General features: G+C 42.2%; 1 protein-coding gene and 1 long non-coding RNA gene across 5 annotated transcripts; one reads left to right on the top strand and one right to left on the bottom strand.

Moving 5' to 3' along the window:
- Positions 1 to 2279: 2279 nt before the first annotated feature.
- dlgap4b (discs, large (Drosophila) homolog-associated protein 4b) lies at positions 2280 to 27066 on the top strand. Of its 4 annotated transcripts, XM_019881304.1 has the most exons (12): positions 2280 to 3524; positions 3692 to 3906; positions 6415 to 6516; positions 7491 to 7641; positions 8195 to 8447; positions 8712 to 8864; positions 16277 to 16707; positions 17638 to 17726; positions 18895 to 19385; positions 20530 to 20621; positions 21772 to 21942; positions 23542 to 27066. In XM_019881304.1, the coding sequence occupies exons 1-12, from the start codon at positions 2334 to 2336 to the stop codon at positions 23782 to 23784; spliced, it is 3582 nt and encodes a 1193-aa protein (XP_019736863.1). In that variant the 5' UTR covers positions 2280 to 2333; the 3' UTR covers positions 23785 to 27066. The 4 variants fall into 4 exon arrangements, with proteins under 4 accessions (XP_019736863.1, XP_019736860.1, XP_019736862.1 ...); XM_019881301.1 differs by lacking the exon at positions 6415 to 6516; XM_019881303.1 differs by lacking the exon at positions 6415 to 6516 and having other exon boundaries at positions 21772 to 21979; positions 23542 to 23678.
- LOC109522598 (uncharacterized) lies at positions 4034 to 18885 on the bottom strand. The gene is made up of 3 exons (XR_002169584.1): positions 18639 to 18885; positions 12957 to 12959; positions 4034 to 4044 (listed from the first exon to the last, which is right to left on the bottom strand). It is a non-coding gene; the product is annotated as an uncharacterized LOC109522598 (long non-coding RNA).
- Positions 27067 to 27508: the final 442 nt, after the last annotated feature.

Raw genomic sequence — 27508 nt, 5'->3', positions numbered from 1 at the left:
AATGGCACCCTGAAATGATGGAAGCAGAAAATAATTTGCTGAAGTCCATGCGGGAGGTTGAAACACGCACGTTACATTTATGAGACAATGGAAGCAGATCTCCACGGGCGGATGATGCAAAGTTGGCTACTGTGATCAGCAATGCCACTGCAGGGAGGGTTATTTAGAAAATGGCATAAAAATTAGATAATGAAAATAAAAATAGAATAATAATTCATTCAGTTCATCGATCACTACATTGTTTTAGAGGTTTCAATGCACACTGATGTCATATCTATGGAAGAAATACGATGACAGCCACCACACACGCAAATCTTCCTATCAGTCTGCCTGCACCTCCATCAAATTCACCAAAATCCCACTAGACCACCTGCGCAAATAGTTAAACGTGGTAGTCTACTTTGAGTTTTAACAGGAATCTAGCAAATGTTTTTCTATGATGTCCCCCTACAATGTCATACGAAAGATAAAACATCTGCATTGAAGTTTGTCAAATCCGTTCACTCGGTGAAAGCGCACAGCTTTTATGCCTGCCTTCGTTGATAATGCACCGGTCGCCATACTGGGTGACACATTGAAGATGATGTGTTAAGCTTATCTGAGTGGCGTGCCACTATGAGATCTGAGGCAGTTAGCTAATGTGGTGTAAAAGGATTTAGAGGATTTGACCCTATCAGCAAAGATGGCACTCAGAGAAGCTGCGTTAATGACACTAAATGAGTCTGTGCTTGCAGCATGCTAATAATGGGGGCTTGACAGCAAGGCATATCATTTACAGACTTTTTTTTAGGAGGGCGGGGGCTGAACAGCTATTTGATATTCATGTGCAGAAGAAACATTGGATTACGAAGGCAAGATGGAGGTCATGCGACACCTGCTACATTTGACTTCACCCGAAGCTTCGTTCGAAAATTAAATTACGTTACATCACCTCGTAGCATCATCTCATGAATGAGCCTCCTTTTATCGAGCAGCTTGCAATTATCTTTTCTTCCTGCGGGTCTTGGTTGAGGTAAAGGTGAGCATGGCAATTAAGGCAAAATGAGTTGCTTTTCCTTGTAAATTTGAATAGCCGTTCCACTGGGTACAAAATGTCTTTACTGCATCACTCCATCAGTGTGTGTCTGTTGTTTACTAAGAACGCAGTCAGTCATGTCGGCTCCAATCCAGCTTCTGATCCAATCTGCTTTAATAGAACAAATACCAAGTTTCAGCTATTTTTTCCCTGACTTTTCACAGCCTAATTTGGTGGTAAATAATAACCACCAAGTACAAATTGGACGAAAATGCATTTTGTGTCGCGCTATTATTATGCCATTAGGATCACATTTGATCTGTAGCCTATCCCGACTGACTGGTTTTCTTGACACCAAGACACGCACAGAAACAGACTCAGAGGTTAAGGATGTAGTTAAGTATCACGGACACATTTTATCATTCGTCATCCCTTTCCTTGGGAAGTTATAATTTTATTTTTACTTTTTTTCCAGATGATACAGTACAGAAATGCTCGTCTGTTGCTGTTCTCTGTTTCAGGTTCAAGGTCCCCTCCTAGCGGCTCTCGGCTCAAATTATCATAGCCACACGTAATAGCTCGCTGACCTGCTCGCGACGTAATTCAACATTCAACTTTTATGCATCACATATGCGCTCTCTATTCATCAAGGTTTTCTAAGCTGCAATGCCTTACGAACGAAATCAAGCAAGAAGTAAAACCACTTGAATTATTCAACGAATGCATGTTTGTAGAACTTTATTTTTGCTAAGTACATTGCTCTTTGGCAACATTATTAATATTGCATAGCACAAAACACCATCTGAATTTCATGCTTGCTGATCCTATGAGATCTGAATTGTTTACGAGTGACACAAAAGTTTTGCAATCACGGGCGCACAAATCCATCGAAATGGATGACAGATGAACTCTGCATTACTTTCAAACTTTGAAGAAATTGCTACAGAAAGAAGAGATTATTAATGAGAATATTCAATCGACGTAAATTGTGGAGTTGCCTCTTGTGGACTGCCGGTAATTGTGCCCACTTCGACCCACTACCTGAAGACCTTCATTGATACGTATATTGTTGTTCCATCAGTTTCTAGCACAATTGTTCATTGTAGCCGGCAATGTATTGTTGGCACATACAATATTTGTCTCACAGTGCAACACATATCTTATTTGTCGTCTGGTTGGCCTTGCGAGTAGGAGTGTAATCTCTGGCATAGCCTTTGTATGTTTGATTCTAATTCTCCATTTTTTTTTCTCCATCTATTGGCCAGGAGTCAACTTCTAGGGTTGGAGGTCGACTAGAGGGTTGGGCCTCCTCGCCATTATGAAAGGGCTGGGGACCAGCCATACCAGACACCTGTCTGACTCCTGTGACCCTTCCGCTGGCCACTTAGAGGCTCTCTACCCTCAGAAGACCAGCACCATGCCGCGAAGTCCTTACCTGCTCAGCCCAACAATGGACCAATATGGCACTATGGACCCCCATCTTTACCCATCAGCCAACCCAGGGTCCCTTCCGCCAGAATGCCTGCTCCCCCTCAACAACCAGCTGTCAAACAGCAGCACCTTCCCCAGGATTCACTACAACTCCTACGATCCGTCGGACTTCTCCCCACCTGTAGAGGGCATAGGCGGAATGAGAACTGGGACGTTGGGAGCGTCCGTGTCGATGGGCATGGGATCGGGTATGGGCATGGCTGAGCTTACTGGACGAACGTCCATGATTACGAGCGGCTCGGCTACAATATCGCATCACATGACCAAGAACCAGGCACCGCACAGCCTTCTGGAGTTTGATAAGCAGTTAGCTGGCGGTCGGGATGGCTTCAGCACCTTGCAGTTCCACAGAACATCTGCAGTAACCGCAGGTAAACAGCGTACGGACAGTCCTGGTCGCATCCGTTACATGCTGCACTCGGTGCAGAAGCTCTTTGCAAAGTCCCAGTCACTGGAAAGCCACCACATGAAAGGAAACGTCAACGGACGCTCAACGGGTAGCGGCGGAGGTTCGTCGGGCACTGACGACGGTGGGAAGCATAACCGCAGAGCCAAAAGTAAAGATCGCGGAACTAAATCGGAAGCGACCGCCAAGCGCCGGCCGCGTTCCAACATGTCAGGGTACTGGAGTTCCGATGATCTGGACAGCAATGACATAAGCAGCTTCCACAACACTATGGCCATGATGACCCTAGGACGACCCGCTGGCCAGGAGAGCCACGGGGGCCAGAATAAATACATTCATAGCGGCTATAACACCATCAGCTCATCTAAAAGCAGCAATGACATGAAGTATCAGACACTAGCCGCACCGATGAGTGGAGGAGGAAATGGACTTGAAGGACCAGGGAATGTGCTTATGAATGATAACATGAAAGGAGGATCTTGGTCCGCACTGACTATGGGCCAACCAAAGCAAGTGCTCCAGAAGGGCTCAGCCACTCTTGATAGGTCCTTGCTCAAGTCCAGATCATGCCAACCAGAACTGACTTGCAACTACCTGCAGGTCGGCCGAAGGGTAAGTAAGGCCTAAACGCCGTCGCACACCAAACGCTTTGAATGGAAACCACGATTACTATTTGTGACCTGATAGGATGAGCATCACTCACTGTAATGAAACAGAAGTGGTGTGACAGCGCGGCGTCGCTTTGGAAACAAAATTTAGCCGTTTGTTGCTGCCTGCAGGGGGATTGGAGCAGCTCATTAGGCCGCAGCGGGGGCGCCAATGAAATTCCATGCCGGCGCATGCGCAGCGGAAGCTACGTGAAGGCCATGGCAGACATGGAGGACAGCGAAGACTCGGAGGGGAGCCCCAAACCCTCGCCAAAGACTGCCGCTCGCCGCCAGAGCTACCTCAGGGCCACGCAGCATTCTCTGAGTGACCAGCTACCCCCACGCAAGTAAGGCCACCGCCAACTAAGACAGCGCATGTTACACGTTATATAATTATCTTGGGTAATCTTACGCATTCTATTCAGCATGCACTAAATAAAGTGGGAGTGGCCAGTTGTTAGTTCTCAATCAGAAGTTGCGAGAACCTTTGAAAGGAAGGAGAAATTTTGGCCTACTCAATAAGAATTGGACGGTGAAAATGCCTGTATGAGTCTCAATGTGCGTTTTAAGAACAAACATCTAATTAAGCTCTTTAGAGTGCGCTGACAACAGGCAGACACTCGAGGGCACTTAAAAAGCCATTTACATGTAGTTAGTAGTCTGATTAGTTTAATTTATGTTACAAGGTGCAGAGAATTGATAGGCAGAACATTTTTACATTTGAAAGGGGCCAAGCAAGCTTCCATTTTCTTTGCATAAATGATGTATTCATGATGCATATTCTATACCAGTTCGGTGAGAAATACAAATACAACAAAAACACACTCGCACACATAAATGGCTTGATATGCGTGCCCAGCGCAATTTTAGGCCAAAGAGCGGTCTTACTGTATGCATGAGTGGATTTGAGTTTCCTTTGGTATTTTCGCTATTTCGTACAGTTGAAACAGGCGGTTTGCAGCGCGGTCTGCCAAATTGCCAAACGCCCCGAAACAAGGCTCGCGCCGGCACGAAGATGAAGCTGTGCCAATTTTTACGCCTGAGTGTGTGTGCGCTCGAATGTAGAGCCCAAAATGTGACAAAGACATGTTGTACTGTATTAGCTCAAATAAAAAAGCGACGTACATACTGGAGATCACCGGTGTCAAAGTCAAGGCCCGGGGGCCAGATCTGGCCGACCACATCATTTTATGTGGCCCGCAAAAGCAAATCAAGCACGCCAAGTTCCATGATGCTTGCTAAAGTCTGAACCAAAATTTCACATGGTCGTTCTTGACTTCTGATTTTAAAACTGTTTATCCATCAATTTGTTGTGCGCCGTGTATGTAATATGTGGAGGTGGTTAAACATTTATATGGTTTCCCAAAATTCATAACGGCCCTCCAAGGGAAACCGTAACTACAATGTGGTCCGTGACAAAAATGAGTTTGACACCCCTGCTTGTAGATTGTGTCTAGGTAGCAGAAATCTAAACCTACCCCATAAAAGTTTTATCAGTATTTGACCTGTTGATGTTTATTCATAGACTAGTCACTGAAAGTAGACAAGACATCTCTTGCCTCTTTGTAAAAGGCTTTCGAAAGCAGACATGATGCACTATGTGTGATGAAGGCACAGCAGGGCAACATTTGAGGTAACGTCACATCAAATGTGTGAAGAGAGCACTTTCTTTGTAGCAATGACAATATGGTGAAAACGGAAACAAGACAGCGCTGCCATGTCTTTTTATGTCGACACCGAATTCAAAACATTTGCCGGGGGACACACACCTACGCTCTGAAGTTGACACGGATTTTTCCTCCGGCTACATTTGCTGTGGAGATCAAATGTCGACTTATTTTTTTGATCTAATGGTGATTCAAACAATGCAATGCAATGGTGTGGTTTTATTCAAATGCTAATTTAATATCATTCCTCATATTCTAAGGTATAACGTTCAATTTATTTAGAATACCGATTTTGTCATTCAAACTTAAGCAGCAGTTTTCACCAGAGCTTCCCTCCAGAGCGTGCTGTTATATTGACCGTCTTATTTGTAGAAAATGACATAAAAACTTTAAATCTTAACTTCTGAGCGATGTAGTAAGGCTTTTGAGAAAGAAAATGGCTTCTGCAGGGGAACCGTGATATTTTGCTATTTGCGCAAATTTGTTGTACCAAAGCAACTGAGACAAATTCGAATAAGTAATAGATTGAGCATTCTGCATTTATACAGATCCCTTTAGGGGATCCAAAAACAAATCCTTGCGGGCCACAACATTTGGTAAACTAATGTAATATATTGATGCAGTGCAAGAATTCCATCCTTGTGACTGCAGTACTGCAAGGCCCCCTTTTTTTAAATCAACACTGTCACAGAGGCGTTCATTTAACGAGACATGATGCTACTTGTAATTTGCAGAGGGGTACAACTGCGACACATCAGCGCTATTTTTATATGAAAGATTTGTGGGGAACCTTCTTTGGTAGAGCAATGTAGAGCAAAAAACATTATAATTCCTTGTCATCACACGTTCGAATGGACACACATTTGTATTTCATATTTTATTGAGTGTGCATCGGAATGAGAATTTTTTTTTTTATATATATATTTTCCTTTTTCATGACACAGACAGACAGGCAGATTAAAGGTAAAGATAGACAAGGATTATTATTGTAATTATTATTGTAAAACAATAGTCATATTGTTTACTTGGCATGCTGTTTGCTTGATATGTTGAGAGTTGTCAAGTTGGTCCATGCGGAAGATAACATGTTGATGCGTGTTAGGTATCAAGAATACCACATTGTGTTGGATTGTCAACATGCATGAATGACTAACCCGTGGCTCTCTTGTGGCCTGCTGGCGTGAGCAGCAGAACCCTGGATTATTCCTTTTTGCAAGGGGAACTGGATGCCCTGTGGTCACCCGTCCACAGTGTGTCCTCCCTCAACCAACTGGGCAGGTCAATGAGCAGGTCAGTGATAGGCCCAAATAAGACACATCCCAGGGGTGTGTTGTTGCTTCGCCGACAAGCCAGCAATAACTTCCTGGAGGTGACAAACCCATGCCATGCTGTCAATCACAGCTGCCCACCAGCAAGCTTGTAAATAGCATCAGCCCGGCGCTTTTCGGGGAAAACTCCTATTCTGTGATTTGACTCTGGGGAAGAAGTTGTCGACATATCGTGCTCATTGTTATGATCATTGTGCGCCAGCCATGACAACGTTGTCAAAGTTGTCTTTTGAGAAGCATAACCCTTTTCTTTTGCTTGTTTGGCATCATGACGATTCAGTGAGCGGACCATATGCCACCCGACATCACCAGCTTTGCATGCTCTGACGCTCAAATCCCTTACAAAAAAAAAAATGTCATTACTTAATTATAAACCTAGCCGATCCAAAAATTGATCTTGTAATTTTTTTTTTTGTTTGTTTTTTCCTTATTGTATTTGTAAAAAACAATTGTGTAATTTGTTTTTATTGGTAATTTTATTTGTATTAGTTATTCTTAGCACGTACGAGATAGACATTTTGATTTTACTATGATGATATTCTCTGATGTCATGTTATTTTCAGTTCAAGCCTATTGCTTTTCACATGGCATCTACAATATGTGTACAGTACTTGCTTGTGTACTTACATGAAGCAAATTGGAACCAGCACCGTAACTGCACGTCAGTTTGCAAAACGTTTTTTTGTAAGGGATAAATCGAAATTGAAAAATGGAGGCCACGCAATGAGAAAGTAAAAGCGATGCCTTGAATAATCATCCGCTAGTCCTCTTTTTATTTCTCTTTCAATTGCTGCACACCTGGTTTGGAATTTCCTCTCTTGCTGCCTCCCCATCATCAAATATCAACGTTGACTGTTCACCCTTCCTTTGCCAAAGTATGTCCTGATATCGCTTGCTCTTCCAATTTGACCTGAGTACATTTGTTTTGTTTTGCAGCTGTCTTCCATCTCTCAGAGAGCTCGCCAATAACCGCAGCCTGGACAACCTTGACTGCATTGGGGGCACAGGCTCGCCTGTGCCACACTGGGATGATGATGACTTCGGCCATGCCTGCAGCACATTGGGCAGACGTAGCTGTATGGGGCAGGTCAGTGCTTCAAAATTATAGTTGGCTGTTGGATTTGATGCGCTATTTGTAAGCCGAGTGAGACCCAAAATTGTATTCCCGGGGCAATTTATTTTTCTCTGCTTTGCTAAGCCGATATTTTTTATTACTTCATAAAAAAAAAAAAAAGTACCAGATGAATATTTCATGAAGTTATCTCCGAGCAAACTTTCCCGCATGAAATGAAGTGATCCCTAAAGATGCTCAAAGAGCCTATCTTAAATGACACTGAGATTGACATGACACTGCGCAGTGCTTAACTTCCTTTTACACTTACACTATATGGCAGTTAGGACTGTTACAATGGCACTCAAAACATAGACTGAACAGTTAATAAAGATGAAGGCCACACTTTGAGCCTGGAATAAATGAATTCACTTTAATTCATACAAAGTCCAAACAGGCTACATCGATGAGATCAAGCGGTATAGAAAATGGATGGATGGATAAAATTCAAAACATGTTCACATCCATGGTTCCAGGGTTAAAATAAATTGAATGTTTCCAGACATTTCTTCCATCTGCTTCCGCACAGATCCGGGACCTGGACATGAGTCATCATTACGAGGACCGTAGCTCTGACTCCACATTCCGAGATTCCCGTTCCCATTCTCAGGACAACCCAGATCCTCCAGACTTGCCCATGCCCACTTGCTTCCGCTCCCGCAGCCACAGCTACCTGAGAGCCATCCAGGCGGGCTGCTCTCAAGATGATGACGTGGCTTCCCTAGACTCAGGCTCGCTCCCGCCAACTGACACCACTGTTCGCACCTACGGCACCAGCACTGGTGAGTCACTGACTGGAAAAACATAGACTGTACATGTGTTGACAGGGAATACATGTATTCTAATAACCTTATCAAAAAAAACAAAGAAGAAAGAGGAGACAAACTTTATTTTAACTCATGACACAGTTTGAGATACCCATTAGTGAGTGGGGCACTGATCCAATAAAATATACACACACACACACACACACACACACACACGCACACACACACACACACACACCAGAATTTTAGTTCAAATGCAGCCTCTTTTGCCCATACTAGACGGCCTTTCTACACAATGGAAGACATGGAAAGAACAGTTTGGCTCTTACCTGATAGCCACTGGCTTGGACAAAGCCCCAAAGGAGAAACAACTTGCAATTTTTCTGCAGCGTTTGGGGACAGACAGACCACGCATCATACCCACACACACAGGTAACAATGTCAAGCCAGTTCCTCCACCCATCCTCAAACCAGTTAGCATTTACTCGACTGGGACAGTTGGTTGGTGATTAGCTTGGTGTTCATAGCATCAAACTCATGCTCTTTCTATGGTTCACAGTCAAATTGTTTGTGACTGTTTGGGATTTCCATGCTCTTTTATCCATCTACACATAATACCAAACATTCATCGTAAGGTATACATTAGTACATTCATTGTTGTACGTTTTGCAGAATGTAACTTAACTGGCGCGATTGGAGAGAGCTCCCTCTGGTGGACCTTGTTGCAGAACTATATTACAGCTCCCACACAAGAATACTAAAACTAAATTCTCTTTGTAGATTATCAGGAATAATAGAGAAAAGATGGGATAAAATGCAGTTATATCAACCCCGGTAGTAATCCTCGTGGATCATTCAGTATATATGTGAATCCTTGGCACACAAACAAAGCCAAACGTGCATAGTCTAATGCAGGAGTTCTCTAACTTTTTGGGACTGAAGGTAAAACTCTTTCCAATGATCCCCTCTTAATCCTAGCATCATTTAAACATTACTAGCGCGTGTACTCCAAAATGTTTATTAATTTATTTTATTACATTTCAACCTGAATAGTCACGACCTTGGTCGTAAAAGGAATTTTACGTAGATATTAATTCTGTTGTGAAAGCGCTATATCAATCAGGATGTATTGTATTGTGTTGTGTTGTATTCCACCATTATGATCTAGAAATGCTTGCAGGTCTAACTTTTTGGGACTGAAGGTAAAACTCTTTCCAGTGATCCCCTCTTAATCCTAGCATCATTTAAACATAACTAGCGCGTGTACTCCAAAATGTTCATTTATTTATTTTATTACATTTCAACTTGAATAGTCACAACCTTGGTAGTAAAAGGAATTTTACGTAGATATTAATCCTGTTGTGAAAGCGCTACATAAATCAGGATATATTGTATTGTGTTGTGTTGCATTCCACCATTATGATCTAGAAATGCTTGCGGGGATGTCAGCTTTATGTTTAGGCTTTATAGTCTGTAGAATTGATCCTTGACTTCCTAGGTGAAAAAGACAATGGATGGATGGAAATAGGAAAAACATTTTCAACAGCCCTCTGTATAAATTGTTGCTCTACACTACTGCAATCTTTATATATGTCTGCATTTCCAATGCAAATGTACGTCTGTGTTAGATTTCTTGGAGATGTTGTGCATGAAATCCCGATGGATGTTGTGGCTACTGACTAAATATTTGACTGGTTCCACGCAACTTAGCTTTGCCGTGACTGCAGCGTTTGCTGACGTGATTATAAACATCCACATAGTGGCGCTCTCCACCACACGTCCCACTATCGACAAAAGTCCAATTGTTGCTTTCAATAATTTCGGAATATTTCCAACTATTGAAATTGTTTATAAAATTCATCATTTATACTTATATTTTTGTGAAATACTCGCGTTTACTTTCAGTTCAGTATTTATGTGTATGTTTCTCATGAAAGGATCTTTTAAAAATAGCATCGGGCATCGGCATTATTTTACTGTATATGAATTATCGAGATTCCGAGGTTAACTTGAACGCCCATCTTTTAAAAATAGCATCGGGCATCGGCATTATTTACAGTATATGAATTTTCGAGATTCCGAGGCTAACTTGAACGCCTCATTCGCAATGCCACCACGCCCCCTGACAGTCTTTTCGGCTTCAAACAAAAGGAACACTAATCTTACACGTCTTCTGTCATTCTCTTCACATTGACAACTTTTTTCTTAAGACTACCACCCTTGGCTTTTGCGTGTGTCTGACTGAAAGGTAAGAACTTTTCGTGTCAGAAGTTCGTTTTATAGAATCTCTATTGAATATGGTTTGAGATTAAAACCATAACACCTTGAGATGTTTACCTATCTGACATGGGAAATATGATATTTTACCTCACCTCTTACCTCATGTTAAAAAGAAAGACAAAATACGACTACAATTTGGTCATTTAAATTGGGCATTTTGGTAAGAACAATAATGTTTTCTGTGAAATAATGTTTCAAATTCAACTATGGTCACCCTTGCATGTCTGTTGAGTCAAACTGCCTCTAGGCCCAAAACATGTGCTTCCTATATCTTGATTCAATTTTTTTTTTTTTAATTGTACTTCATTGGTTGTTGATATGTCATTCAAACACGATATTGTGGATTATGCTCTTATCTAATGGGGGTGATCATGGTGACAATGGGGATTGTCTTGCTTTCAGGCAGGTTTATCATTGTTTTGTGGCTGTGATTAGATTAAACAATACAGAAGTGCAGACACTTTGGTAAGCAATGCTCAACTGTTAAATAGAGCGTCACAATCAACCTTTTGTGTTTCATTGTTCCGGCATCTTGTCTGACATCAACAAACATAAGGACAATGCTATTGACACATAACCAGCACTGACACGATTTCATGTAAATGGCCCAAACTGATTTTTGTTTTGTTTGGTTTCGTTTTGGTCCAACACACACACACACACACACACACACACACACACACTCAGAGTTTATTAGGCCAGGCTGCCACATTTTTGTGTCTCAAACAAGTGGAGCAATGATGCTTCAGAGCCACCGTCTGGCTAGCTGCTCGGGTAGAGTCTTTTATTGTTGCAACAAATTACAACAGTGGTTAACTTCATTGACAAATGCATCAGGCGAGAGAGTTTCTTTAATTGCTCCTACAAGACTAATAAAGTACAGTATACATGCTCTGTTTTTGCAGGTAACAAAAGATAATAAATCACCGTATTAAAACACCGCCTGTACAGTCAGTGGAGGATGATGACAGATTGATAGCACTCTGCAGTCATTACATATATCATTTATTTGTCATCACCAATGCTGCCGACAGTCTTGTCAATAGGGCTGTGATTTATTGTACCTATAGCGTTGTGCTTATAGTCCTCGATGACAGTGGAACCTCCGAAGTCAAACAAAGTACCGGTGTGTTCTGTGATGCTGGTAAAGTGTCAAGTTGTTGTCCTTTGAAAGTAACCACAAATTTTTAACTCTCAACCATGTCAACAATAGTTGAGGAATTGTTGACAATCTTTAAGATGTTCAAGCTTATTCCTGCTGATTGTTTTTCAGCCTTGAAAAATGACATTTTGAGCAAGACAACAGCACCACTGTCCAGTCAGTTTGACAGCAGTGCTCAGTGGTCACTACAGATTCCACTCGGAACATTTTGGCAACAAAGCACCTGCTTGTTTGGGTGGCTGGATTCCTTTCTGAGGAATCTCACTGATTTTTGCAATTTAGCCAATTTAACCTTGAGGCCGTGTTACCACTTTATTTTCTGTGAATAATAATATAATCCAGTGTAATAATAGTAATATTTTGTGTAACTTTGCCAATATTGCAAATGGTTGTCAGTGGATCAAACATTAGTTTTGTTTGCACAGCTGTTGAGGTTGGAGTTGCAAAGGGATACAAGATGGCGTCTAAATGAAAGCCAACATTTTCAATTTTCACTGGTACGCCCCCCCCCCCTCCTCCCCCCATCTAACCACCCACGCACCCTCGCCCCTTGTAACCAATTTGCAACGCCACGGAACTTTAGCTCGCCTCATTAGTTTCTTGGCTGATCTGTGGAGTGAAGAAAGCCCACATAAAAGTCCTCTTTCATGACATACTGTGTAGTGTATGTGATTTTTGTGTTAGCGCCCCGACATAAAGTCATTATGTTTTTTTTTTGGGGCGGGGAGCCAGGCTCTGCGCATTCTGGTTTAAGAGTGTGCACGATGAAGATGGCATCATATTGCATCTATCGAGCTGTAGGGCAGGTATACAGATGCATGGACATTCAGATGCGTGTGTGCGCACACACACACACACACACACACACACACATGCACGCACCTAATCCTCCTCAAACGGAGTTAATCTGCTGATATATTTTATGAGAGTCTACATGGTGTACTGTACATCCTGACATCAGAACGTGGGCATGGCTCAGGCAGCATGATGGTCAGATGCTGGCAAGCCCCTGTTACATTGAGAATCTCTGCCATGTAAGTTGCCAAGAGTACATTTGTTCTGAAAGATTGTCTGCTTTGGACACTCTCCATCTTTACAGTGAAGCCCTTTTAATAGTTTGTCTTTGTCAAAGGAAGATTTATTATCCTTCATCCTTTTGGCTGCGGTGAAAATAATTTGGCACGGTGGATCTTGTTTTTTTTTTTTTACATGTCTCCCTCACATTGAAAAGTTCTAGGTTAATATCTTGGCTCAGACTTAGTTTACGCATGGCTCCAGCTCCTTTCCCAAACTCAAGCTCCATCTCATCCATGACGGTCAATTTGATTGAAGTGTAGACTATGTGGCAGAAAAATGGATGGATGACAAAGCAATGAAAGGAAATAATTTTCTGCACTGGTTTGTGGCCTATAGAAGAACAACATGACGTCAATCTGTGGAAAGTTGGGCTACTCCCACGTTATGGCACAACTCCCCCGGGCATCATTTATCTGCTCAATATGACACTGGAATGGAAAGAGAATTCCCAAAGAGGTTCTAATGTCCATGATTTATTTTTTCAAAATGGGATAATTTTTCTCAATGTTGTTTCTGCAAGGGCTGCAGTGTGTCACCTCGTCATAATCAGATAATTCCAGACATTCCAAACACTGGTTGTCACATTTGTATTAGTCAGTACCCCTTTTGTTTCGTGTTTTCACAACAGCTCACGTGTATTCTGAGCCGTTTCAAAAGGCCATTTGGTCTCGATGATTTTTTCAAAGATTTAACGATTTTCACTCACCCCTTGAACAACCGCAATGAGGCAGATACAGTACATTGTATGGATTAGATTATCATCCCACAAACTCAAAAGTCTTCTGAGAAAAGTGGAAGAAAAGAAAAGATGGGACAATGTCACAATCCTTTCCTCCAAAAATGGATCCAAAAAGTCTCCACACTCCTGTTCAAATGACAAAAAAAACAAGACCAATCACAATCACTGTGACCTCAAAAGTCTTCTGAGAAAAGTGGAAGAAAAGAAAAAATGGGACAATGTCACAATGCTTTCCTCCAAAAAGTCTCCACACTCCTGTTCAAATGATAAAAAAACAAGACCAATCACTGTGACTGTTTTCACAATATAATATACCATGGAACACAGTCATCAAATTGAGAGCATTTTGTGCAATAGTGACATCAGAAGGAACTGGAAGGCCCTGCAAAAGTGATGAAAAGACAAGAAGAAGTCTGGTCAAGGGAGTCTGCCAGTGATGTGCATTCACCGGAGGCAGGTGAGGCTGTGCCTCCCCTGTCATCGTGAGAGGAAAAAGAAACGATTAAATATAACAAGAAGGAACTGGAAGGCCCTGCAAAAGTGATGAAAAAACAAGAAGTCTGGTCAAGGGAGTCTGCCAGTGATGTGCATTCACCGGAGGCAGGTGAGGCTGTGCCTCCCTTGTCATCATGAGAGGCAAAAGAAACGAATAAATATAAGAACACAACTATTAATATTTGTCCTCTGGACTATGATTTTGGTGTGGTTCTTAATGTATTTTGACCATTTTTACAGTGAAAATTGCAGAAAATTCTGTATTTTCCTGCTTAAATAAACGGAGTCTCTTCCTGACTTCTATTTTTGTTTTCGTTTAAAAAGAAAGTGTGACGAAAAGGACGATCATTTTTAGTCAACGAAATTAACACTGCATCAAATGTTTTTTTTTTTTTCAATTAGAGATCTCCCCAAAGTCCTGCTTAAATAAACGGAGTCTCTTCCTGACTTCTGTTTTTGTTTTCGTTCAAAAAAAAGTGTGACGAAAAGAATGACGATCATTTTTAGTCAACGAAATTAACACTGCATCAAATGTTTTTTTTTTTTTCAATTAGAGATCTCCCCAAAGATCAGCAAACTTGGGCTTATAAACCATGAAGGTCTTTAATTAAATCACTTATCGTCTGACACTTAAAAGGATATGTAAGGCATTCAGAATATCACCTTTTAACATACCGGGATCTCCCCAAAGATCAGCAAACTTGGGCTTATAAACCATGAAGCTGTTTAATTAAATCACTTCTCATCGTCTGACACTTAAAAGGATACGTAAGGCATTCAGAATATCACCTTTTAACATACATGACATTTGAAACATGAACAGGCTCATCGTATTCTCAAAGAACAAAAGCGGGTGTGTGTCAACGGCCCCCCGTCGTAACTCCTGCGTGCTGTTTTGATGCTTCCGTGAATTAACTCCCTGGTGTCACATGGAGATCCAGCTGGAAGGCTTGCGTGGCAGCTGTAGCATTCCTAATGTTACTGCAAAATTCCCCGTTTGGCCCGGCGGTTTTATCTGGAAAGCGCAGCACTTCCATCTCAGCATGCGTGAAGCCTGACAGCAGTTTCAGTGGAATCTTGAAAGGAGCTACCGGAAAGCGTTTGGGTTGGCCCAAAGCTTTAAAATAGTTTTTTTTTTTTTTTCCCCTGCGCAACTGAATGTAAAGTGATCTCGTACGAGGTGGTATCTTTTTTTTTTTTTTTTTTTAAGGCAGCTTTTACCTGTATGCTGTGTGCAGCGCTTGGAAATGAGCTCTGCGAATCAGACAGAAGTATTGAAAGTGAGGCGCATGATCCTTTTTGGCCATTACAGAGTCATGTGATGTTGGGACTTTGAGGTTCACTGGTCTAGCTCGCTGCCTGTTAATGGATTTTATTTTCTTGTTTTGCTGTACTCCTGTGAAAACAAGAAGTTGGTGTGCATGTGCTTTGTGTGCGTGCGTGTGTGTGTGTTTTAAAATACTTGTCACCAACTGCAATCCTTTCAAAAATGTTGTCTGAAGCAGGCTGCATTCCAGACTGATTGGAAATAGGACATATCCCATTTTGAACTTCCAACAGTGAACTTAAAAGTGTACATCGTGAAAGGAAATGGGCGTACTGGCAACAAATTTACACTTTTTATCTTTTGTGACCATTTTGCCAAATTACTCTGTGTGGTGTCTATAGTGACATATCCAATTTCGCATGTGTATTGAACAGGATCTGAAGTACCACTTCATAACCGAGAAATCCTCATAACGTTCTTATTTATCGTTGACCTTTGAATTGGCAGTGGCAGATGCCATTAATGTGTTTTGTCAGATATGTGTCTGAGGACATGTGCTGCCCAGTGTGCTTTTTCTTATCATCAGTTTTCTGACTTTAAAGACTTGGCAGTTTTTTACTATGCAGACTTAATCACGGTGGCAGTCTTTCAAATGTTTTCCATTTGTATATTTATTGCTGAAGCCCCCTTGGAGCTGCTTGTTTATCTCTTCCTTTTTGAATGACTGCATTTGAAAGTTTTGCACGTCCATCAAATGCGATGTTATGAATTCATTGATGTGCCTTGTCCTAATGCGATTCGCTTTCGTGTCCCTTATCTCTCAGTTTCATGCATCACCACCTGTAAGAAGGCTGCTCCGCCACCCGTGCCGCCACGCACGACCTCCAAACCTTTCATTTCCGTGACGGTGCAGAGCAGCACCGAGTCAGCACAAGACAATTACCTGGAGCATCAGGACCAAAGGTCCGAGGTCAACAGCCAGTCGAGCCACGCGCACAGCAACTCGTCCGACAGCCTTGACAGCACCCGTGCCAACAGCCTGGCCCGGGGATTACCTCGCCCTCCTCACATCATCCCCACTCCCATCGCCATCCCCCGAGAGCCGCTCGTCTCCACCACAGCCAACGCTTCCACGGAAACAAGCGACTCAAGTTTAGTCCTGCATGAGTCGATGAAGTCAGGATTGAGTAACTCTGCTGACGAGGCTCTTGTGGTCCCAGTGCCCAGACGGAAACTTTCTTCAATTGGCATCCAGGTAGTTTACATTTTGGTGTTTCAGCATGCCAAGCTTCAAGCCATATTAATATTTATACCATGTAGTGTGCTGGAATGACACCTCATGGCACAAATTGTCCTGCGTTTCTAGTTCGGTAGGCCGCGGTGTGATTCATTATTTGCGAACTCAGCTACTCGCCAATTTTTTGTAAAAGCTAATTAGCAACTACAGTATTTTGAGGTTGAGTAGCTAGCTCACAAACAGCAGCGTGATGGAAAATTCCAGTAGAGGTATGACAGGCAGGTTTCAAAGGTTGACGCCCAAAAAATTGAGGGTGGTAAACTCCTCAAGAGAATGCAGAGAAAGGTCTGGATCCCTCGTGGCAATGGCGGGAGTTAACCGCTGATAGCTGGTAACAGCTAGCTTCGTAAAGTAATGTACAGTAAAGTGTCGTTGACGAAACAGTATGTACAGTTTTTTTTTTTTTTTTTAAAGGGTCTATGAATCGCTGAGTAATAAACATCATAAAATGTTCAGTAGGAAAGTAGTAATTATAATATGACATATTGTGAAGTACACACAAGCACCCTTGCACTCGCGCTGGATTTTTCCAAAAACTCAGCATAATGTTGTAAAATGAGTTTGAAATTCTATGAAAATGTTTTTGGATCATAGTTCTGTGGGTCGGTTTAAACTAATAATGGAGGCAACTGTGAATTTGTACTCACCATTTTTGGTGTCAGGGCTTGGTTCATAACCACTGCTAATCAGGGTTCACTGTACATTATATCCACATTTAGCTTGTTCTCCTCTGAGTGTCCTGAAACAATAACCTCTTCCTCCATTTTCCAGTGTCGGCACACCGAAAACACGCAACCAGAATAACAATGGAACGTGACATTTGGAAAGAAAAGCAATCACATGAGAGGGCTAATGAAATAAGGATTTGATGTGATTTTCTCTTTTGAGGTTGACTGTATACAAGAAGTTCCACGAGAGGAAAGCCCACCACTGGCCAAGTTTCAGTCCATCGGAGTACAGGTGGAGGACGGGTGGCAGTAAGTCCTCTTCCTGTCCTTGTAACAACGTGAGGAATTTATATTATAGCTGCACACACAACTCTGTCTGTTCTTCAAGCAATATTCCTGGCATACGTATGAATTGTTTGTATTTGGGCTCAAAAGTTTGACTTAAAATACAACGACCAACATCACCTTTCAACACAAAGTTTTAACACTGTACGGACGCAAGTACGGACACCCCCAAAGAACATGTGAGAGGTCAATGATTGGGCCTTCTTCCGCACCAAAGTCTTCCAAGTGTCCCCGGACCTTGCTTTGTGCATTGGGGGCACGATCAAGGCAAAATGTTTTCCACCAAACTCTTGGTGGAAATGTCAGAATCATGGAATTGTCCAAAATGTCTTGTTAAAATGAATAATCTATAGTGAGAAGGAACTAAGGGGTTTATTCCCATCCTGTATTGATTATGTAATTGCTATTGTCTCGATACTTGTGTCCATATGGTGTGTTCAACAGGCAAGATTTGACCATTTCGCTGAATGAGTCTAATTGAATGTCAGTATGATGTCATATTTCTATTTTACATATCTGATCAATCATATGCTACAATATTCCCTTCCTCTTGCATGAGATTTGTGGCGTTTTGTTCATCCTGACCAGCTGCACAAACTATTTTAGACTACTACCGGTAATTTGCTTTGTCATCTGTTTTACACTTCTTCCATAATTTGTGTTATGGGTCATAAAAAAAAAAATCTTTTTTTTTGTGAACAATTCGCATATTGTGACCATTTTCCATCAGCCTCGGCACTTCCTGTCCTTGTTCTCAGATCTCATCTTCTCTTATTTTCATCATCTGACTGAATCATTGCTGGAATACGTTTCCTGGTTGATGACATAATTCATGCCCTTCCATCTCACAACTCATCTTTCACTGAAAGTGATGACTTAAAGCAGGCATGTCCATCTCCGGGCCTGGAGGGCCACTGCGCTGCCTGTTTTTCATCACTCCTGGCTGCGACACACCTGGTTCAAATGGAAAACAGGCAGCACAGCGGCCCTTGAGGACTGAGTTTGGACACCCCTGACTTAAAGGCGCAAGAGGGACAATTTCTGAAGAATTTGTCCAACACAGTATATATAATTTTGGGGGGTAGTGAAATACTTGTTCGATAATCTCCCTTTGTCACGATGTTTGTTTCAGGCCCGATCGTCCTTCTAGCATGGCCTCCAAACAAGACACAGTCTCAGATAAACAGGACATCACTGTCGTTCCCCATGTTAGTCAGGCCAAACCCACTGAAAAGAAAGTCATGGTCAGTAGTGCCAGCCAATCGTTGAGCTCCCCTCCCGAACAGGACTCCTTAGACAACGGCGACACTCCTGGTGACGCTTCCTCACCTCCACCTCCCAGGCAGTTCCTCAACCGCTCCACCACACGAAGTAGCTCTTCCTCTTTCTCAGAAAGCCTCGACCCGGCACTAGACCCCTCATCTTTACCGCCCCCAGATCCCTGGCTCGAGAGCGGGAATGGGAGTAGCAGCATTGCCCCCCAGAGTGTTAGTGGAGGGGGCACACTATGTCGAAGAGATGGCCACTGGTTCCTGAAGCTACTACAGGCTGAAACGGGACGCATGGAAGGTTGGTGCCAGCAGATGGATCAGGAGACCAAAGACAACCAACTCTCGGAGGAGGGTAAGGTTGCCTGCCGACACTAGCATGGCCGCATTTAAATATTCACAGTCTTACTGTCACAGTTTAATTTGTGTTGTTCAACGTCTACCTCATCACAATGTCTCTTCTCTGAAGGGATGTTTTTAAAACATAAATTACCGTCATGGACATTGTAACTTCTGCAAACATTTTTTTATGTACAGTATTTAGGGATGCGCCCAAATGTGCAACAGTTAAGGTCAAACGGGGTGCACTCCTCGGTTAACACCACCGGAGCAGCTGTTCATTCGGCCTTTTGGTATTTTGCTTGTTTTTGCAAGTGACTTCCACAATGGCAGCTTCCTCTTATTCTTTCAAATATGCCACTGGTGTTTAAACAAGGTTCCAAAAACATTCCGAGTGAGACTTCCTTTGCCATTAAAAAAATGTAAAAAAAAGTAAAGTAACAATCTTGACACCCTCTGAACGAACCTTGAATCTTTAGCACACATTTCAGTTGCTGTTGACCTTCGTCACGTGGGTCACAGCTCACTCCTCGGGTTCTGTCTTCGACCCGACAGTCATGCTATCAGACATCCACAGCATGGAGGGGATGAAGCGGTAATACCTGAGGCTACCGCACACAAGCACGTCTGCAATCCCCAGAATTACACAAATCTACTTGAGAACTGACTAAATCTCCAGATTAAATTATCGCGTCAGGCTGACGCGATAATTTAAAAGTGAACATGTACACAATTTAAAAGTGAACATGTACACAAATTTAAAATGTAAAGTTGAGTCCGTTATCATACCTCTGTCATGCAGATGCGGTGATCGATTCACAGTCACAATATAACTGTAAACTGTTGCTTGTCCTCGTTTTTACACAACACCCGCTCATTGGCCAGTGGCTTGAGTATCTACTCTATATGGTCTTAGATTACTTCAAAGAGGTTAAACACTGCCCAAATGCGATTACATTCTCCCCACTCTGTGCACCAACGGTGTTCACTTGAAGAGTGCATTCATTGCACATACACACCTCAGTATTTACTTTCTAGAAACCGCTATGATGACCGCTACCGGACTTTTTGTGTTCTGTGTCTACATTGTACTTTTCGTGAGGTATCTAAGATGCACACTTACATGTATGTGTTTGTCTTCTATATGTTTGGCCATATAGTCTTGGGTAAAGTCCGCAGCGCAGTGGGAAGTGCCCAACTCTTAATGTCGCAGAAGTTCCAGCAGTTCCGGGGACTGTGTGAACAAAACTTGGTGGGTTTTGCCCTGACGCCAATGCCCACATCAAACTGACACAAACACAGTCTTATCTTACAGTCAACATTGTTTTGACACATCAGGGTGCATTAAACACCTCCATAAAGAGGAAAACGTCAGAATTTTGTACACCAACGCCAAATAAAAAGAGTTTATAATAAGCCACTTAGCCGTACTTTTCGACTGACGTGTCATGCATCATGGAAAATGAAGCATAATGCAACACCCGTTACTTAAACCTAATAGCTAGCATCCCACATCAACCATCTAATCTCATCACAGCAAGAAGGTAAGAACAGATTAAATATTTTCCCATTGCTTGTGTGGGATCACTTCCACAGTCCAAAATATGTAGTGGACTTGATCGTGGGACTGCTGTGCAGTATAGATAATGAATGGATGTGATGTGTAACCCAGCGTGCCAGAAGAACATGATTTGACCAACGTCTTCAACCATAATTACCTTGACCGTGTCATACAAACCCTTAACCCACATCAAGGCACAGCTGTGTGTAAAAATAAATTTAAAAAAAAATGCTGGGAGCTGTTTACTACAAGCTAGAGCATGGCTCCCCCTAGTGGCAATTATTTCAGTAGCGTGTCTAAGTCTGCGAAATGATGTGGGGTTATACACAGAGTGCTGTGATTCTCAGCAATAGGGCTAGGACATACGAGCCATTCGCAATCGTGCGTGTGCGTGTGCGTGTGCGTGTGCGTGTGGAGAGCACATGCGAGACTCGCTCTAGCGTGTGTGTGTGTGTGTGTGTGTGTGTGTGTGTGTGTGTGTGTGTGTGTGTGTGTGTGTGTGTGTGTGTGTGTGTTGTTGTTTTTTTTTACTACAGCACACGAAAAAAAACATGTAGAGTTTTGCAAAGAGTAAATGTAACATTGAACTGACAGCTGAACACAAATAAATAAATATGTATATATATATATATATATATATATATATATATATATATACACACACACACACACACACACACACACACACACACTACACTGCCATACTGACTGAAAGTACAAGATATATAACATGTTCTAGGTCAAATTACCTACATATGGTCTGATCTATTAAAACGCAACTACCCCCTCCTCACACCTAATTTTTTTATTCATTGCGATTCCCTGTCCCGCTCTTGGCCAGAATGTGAACGCCAATCCGCGGCCCACACCGCAGGACCTGGCTGGTTTCTGGGACCTGCTGCAGCTCTCCATCGAGGACATCAGCCTCAAGTTTGATGACCTCTACCATCTCAAGTCCAATGACTGGCAGTCTGTGCCATCTGCGGCTGACCAGTCGCCCCCTGAGCGGAAGGTACTTCCCACCCCTGCTGCCCAGTGCCCTGGCTGGGGTAGGAAAGCCGCCGAAACCGGCCTCTCTCCTCCCACCACCACCGCCATTTCGCCCACGTTCTTTTTACCTTCCTTTGACTCCACATCCCTGTGTGGGATATACGATATTGATCTGACAGAAAGGGACCAGAGATATCCCTTTCAGCATGCATGGAGCAATTCATCTGAAAGAGGGCAATCGGTGTGTCTTGAAGCCCTGCTTTGGGCATCCATGCATGTGATGTGCTCGTAGTGGAGCATGGCTAAGACGTACTGAACCAGGTGAAAGGCGTGCGCTCTTGCTCTTGCTCCTTCTGTCAAATGTTTGTGCTTGTGTCAATGTAACCCTTTGGAACTATTTGCTTCATGTGGTGTGTGTTTGTATAGGAATTGGCATACACTGTTACACCACTGATTTCACTACTTCGATTGATTGATTGATCAGGTGTTAATTTCAGACAAGCAGTCCGAAAAAAAAAATGTAGTAATGTGAATTATAAATATCATACCATACTGAAAGATTGGTGTACTTCCAGTCCAAAAAAAATTGTAGAAGAAAATGTTTTACACCCAATCCTCCAGTGCAAACCAAATTACTTAGAATTAGAAACTATAATACATGCATAATCTTAGCATATACCCACATAGATATGTTCCGGTATACATTCCGTCCACTGCATATAAACACTTAGAGATACACTTATAGATGCGAAGTCACTTGTTCTTTCTCTGAATAGAAATGAACACATACAGTATACATACTGTACTTGACAACAAAAGTCATTTAGTTTAGTTTTTAGTTTTTTGCCTTTTGTTTTTCCCTAAACCTCTGAACCCACTGTGAAAGTAAAGTGCACATACAGTATTGTGGCCTCCCCATTCATAGACTCAGTGCCCCAATTAATTGTATGTAGTCCACATAAATAATTAAGGGACACGTCCCAAATAGATGCACTCCCCACCCCCCTTTCACTCATTAAGGAAAGGAAACAAACAAACCAGGCGATACCGCTGGGTGGCGACGGTATATGGCCGATACCACCGTGAATGCGCCAGTTGTGTTGTCATCAGTCACGGCATGACACAAAGCAAGAAACCATAAGCTAGTACTTTTGTCAAACTGAAGTTAACCAGTGACTTTCCTGATTCATCAATTAAGAATATTTCACAGGAATCAGCACCTGCATTTCCAAAAAAAAAAAAATGCCCTTTTCTAATTTTTTGTGTATTGACATTCCTTCATGTTGCTTTGCAATGTGTATGTGTTGTTTTGTCGTATACTGTTGTGCTCCAGGTTTGATCCCATGTCCATTTCAGTTCACGTGACCATTTACGTCGAACGATCTTCACGGACTGTTTCTCTTCTTTGTTTGCTAGTTGTCTCTAATGTCTTGTCTCTTTTTTTGTTCTGTCAGTTACTTAAATCTGTCAGATACCAAAAAATGATCAGTCTTCTCTGTCCAAGTCCCGTCTGTCAAATCTGGTGGAAGCTTCCGAAGACCGTTTTTATTTTTGCCTTCGTGTCGCTTTTCTCATCACGCTCCCTCCTTGTCTGTCATGTGTCGTGGCTCCGTCTTTCCAGGGCGAAGAGAAGGCACCCACTCCGGCGTCGAGGAAGGCCGCTAAAGGACGCCCGTCGCTGGGCCGCGAGAAAAGCGCAGACTCCTCTTCCACCTCTTCTTCAGCTTCGGCGGAGAAGCAGAGGCAAGAGGCCCGCAGGCGTCTCCTGGCGGCAAAGAAGGCCGCCTCTTTTCGCCAGAACTCTGCCACCGAGAGCGCAGACAGCATTGAAATCTACGTTCCAGAAGCACAGACGCGCCTTTGAGGGAGACAGTGAGAGAGAGGAATGTAAGGTCAGATCATAGAACGGATAAGTGTCACTGAAAAATACCTGCAAAGGGGAGCGAGAGAGGACACTTTTTGCAATGCAAATGACAAGAGTGGGATCGAGTGGGGGAGGAGAGGCCAAATGCCCCCTTGGCTGGGGTGGGGTGGGGGTCCACTTGGGGTACTTGTTTGTAGGCTGGTCCTGAAGGCATCGGGCACATAAATATTGAACTTTGGTGTATTTTACGTGTTCTGAAAGTTGCCAATGAAGACCTCTGCAGATTAACTTTGTCATTACTTTTTACTAATCTTTATCATGAAAAGACTTAAATGAATAACCGTATTCCTATCACATCCTCGGTATATTTGAAGATTGTTTAAAATGTAACTCTATATTGGCTATAAGATCTATTTAGAGGACACAGTAGAGCATTTTTGGCTTTTCTGCTTTCCATTGCCGTCGTCCTACTCCCCGGACTGGCCATTTTGTAGCTTTGCACAACACCGCCTTGTGGCCACCACACTCGCTACACAAAACCCACTCGCTTACGTCTGTCTTCCTTGTACTGATTTGTTTACTTTTCTTAAGGCTGATTTACTGTAGATGAGGTTTTTAAATATTTTTGAACTGTCATACGAGGAAAGGGGGATTTGTATAGTTCCTAGCACGTACGTGTCTCTCCAAATGTTTTCGTGTCAAAGAGCAGTGGTAAGACTTTATACAGGTTAGTTTCATCATGGCTTTCAATGAACACATGTTCACGTGATGAGAATCTCGAAACAGTACTTTCAGGTTTCATCTCTCTGTTCAATGCTTCCCCGTGTATTTTCAGTGCTTTTAAAAGGATAATACTCTCTTTTTGGCAACACGTAACTTGTCTTTATCAGTTTTTTTTTTTTTAATCGTCCACATCTCCCCAAACTTTTTTGTTGTTTTGTTTTGCTTCTTAACCCTTAAAAAAAAAAAACATCGTATTTCTGTCCGTATTAACTGCTATTTCTATTTGGAAAAGCCTATTTAATTAAAGTATTGAACGCATTAGCAGCTGTGTTTGCATAATTTCTTCAAGTGCTGCATGCCCACTTGAACACCGCTTCACCCAAATATGAATTCCCCCTCATTCCAATTCATGCCATGCCTATAAATGTCAGCATCAGCACCAGGTAGCTCTTGCCGTGGTAAAAACGGAAGGTGTGAAATGAAACAAGCTTAAGAGTTCATAAAACCAGCTGGCATCATCTCCATAAATAAAAATAATGTGTATAAGACAAATGTAAACACCCTTTTACAAGTTTAAGTGTTCTTTCAAACCGAGTTTAAGCACACTTGCTTTTTCGCCTGACTAGAGAGCATGCAAGATAACGATCTTCACATCAACAAATGCAGATATTACCCAAAATCAACATGTCATGGAACTTGTAACATGTAAGAGAGACATTAGACTTTAGTACAGTGGCCAATCCTCAAGTCAACACACCCGCCTATAAACAAACTACAGTTGTTTACATGTCTTCCAAGCCAGTTTTATCTCAGCAGATGGTCAACAAATTTCCCCTGGCTAATGAGTTCAGCCGATGCACTGCAGTGTCACTTCATCACTTTATTTTCTTCATCGTCGGCACCTCCAGCCCAAAACTGCGGCCCGAGGCTTTGACTTGGAAATGTCGCAATGAGCGCCTTTCTTTCTCTAACCTGGTGAGAGCTTTCCATTGATGGTCGGCCTTTGTTTGCTGTTGGGTTTGCCTGCTGGGGATGAGCACGGTGAAGGCTCAGGGGGTGTCAATTGCCTGTTCCTGGGTGAATGTCCCTTCCTTTTCGACTGAGGCGAATGGCATCGTTATCACCTCCAGGTCTTTTGTTTGAGCTGAAATCTCTGTCGTTGACTTGATTTGATTTCTCACTGGTAGGGAACAGTTGTCTGACGAGTTATTTAAATTGTCTTGGAATAAGCAAATGAGACCCTATATACCATCTGTGTCAGATTTGTCACTTTTTATGTTGTGCTGTGTACTGTATGAGGAAATACATCAGGAAAACAATGAAGTGTGCAAAATGGGCCAATGGGTAAGCAGTATCGTGGACAATAAGAGTTCAATATCATCCCCGTGTGCATTTTCTGCCAGCTTTATCTAAAAACTATTCGAGTTTGAGGGTTTTTTTTTTCCTTTTGGAACCTCCCAAGCACATGTGTCAGTCAGCCTGAGTTGAAGTCAGATGAGCACATGACATCACATAGAAGGGGATATTGTTGGAAACAAAAAATACAAATCTACATTTCTACAAAGTTTCATTCCAGTACACAATTGGCCAACTTATATCACCTCAATCGGTATGTCTATTTCCTGGGCTTTTTTCTGAGCTACAAAATGGCTGCAGTTTGGGATATGCGTTTCCTGTTGAAGCTTTTGATATTTCCTTAATAATGGCCTCAAAAAGGCTTGATTTTTTTGAGTTGGAAAATAGAATTTGATCGAGCCTATAAATAAATTCTACAAACAAATCAAGCCCTAGATGACCCACAAACACCGACAATACATGATAGCAAACTTTTTTTTCATTAATCATTGTATTATTTGTTGATCAATTCAGGACTGAGGGAAAGTGAAATTAAGTCCCCCCCCCCCACCTCCGATTCAAGCAGTCATGTACTTTTATTTGTGTTCCTCTATGTCCTTGAGACTTTGAGAATGGTGTCCTTATTTTCATTACACTTTTTGTTTTGTAATTACTGTACATGCATGTCATTGCCAATCACTTTAATAGTGCAGGAAAGTACCGTACATCAGCTGTATAGTTTACCTCAGTCACACACATACAGTATTCCAAAGGCCTACTGACTTGCAAGTTCATTAGCATCTTTAGCTTTGTCCTACTGGGGAATGAATGTGGAGGGGTGAGGGGCCGAACCTCTGCCTCACCACAGAGATGATGTAGCAAAAACTTGTTTCATGAAGCAAGCACTTTTAAGAAAACTGATCTCTTTGGTATAATAATCCGTTGGATGTGCGTGAGGTTTTGTTGTCCTTTAAAACAAACTTTTAACTTTGTCGCCAATGGCAGTGTAAAAGTGTATGTGCGGATGGAAAAATGCATTTGATATTGAAATTATTCTTAGCATCCCCTTGCTTCTTCAAGTAAACCTGTGTATATAAGTTAGATAAATTGAATTCATTGTTTACAATGCTGTAGCTCTATTTATACAATTTTAAGGTTCTTCAGATGAAACATGGAAAGGAATAAGGTTCAATAAAATGCTGAATTACTTTCTCAAAAGGTCAATCATTGCTGTTTTCTGTGTGTGTGTGTGCGTGCGTGTGTGTGTGGGGGGGGGCGTAGTGCAAGTCAAAACTTGGACAGAATTGGGGGATTTTCTCTCAATTATCGAAACCATGCCACCTCCAATGGTGCGAAACGACGTATTTTAAATGTACATGTAAAGTATTTATTTTTCTTTTTTAATATATGTTAATATCATATTGAACCCAGCATTTAATGTAGATAACATCGTTGATACGTTTAAGTCTACTCCAGCACGATGTTTAGAATTTCTAGGACAAGTACATATGTCCCAGTGAGACGTCATGCCGCCACGAAGCACGGACGTGCCTTTGGAAAAGCAACGGTTGAAACTTGCAATTTTGAGTAAGTCAATTGACTTTTTACGATTCGAATCGTCTATTTCAATCTCATGTGTTTTACATTTTGAATGGAATGGTCTTTC

Source organism: Hippocampus comes, unplaced genomic scaffold (genome assembly GCF_001891065.2).
Source record: "Hippocampus comes isolate QL1 unplaced genomic scaffold, H_comes_QL1_v1.1 scaffold68, whole genome shotgun sequence".
In the NCBI taxonomy this organism is placed as follows: Eukaryota; Metazoa; Chordata; class Actinopteri; order Syngnathiformes; family Syngnathidae; genus Hippocampus; species Hippocampus comes.
Note: the sequence above shows the minus strand (reverse complement) of the source record. Positions and strands in the feature narration are given on the sequence as shown.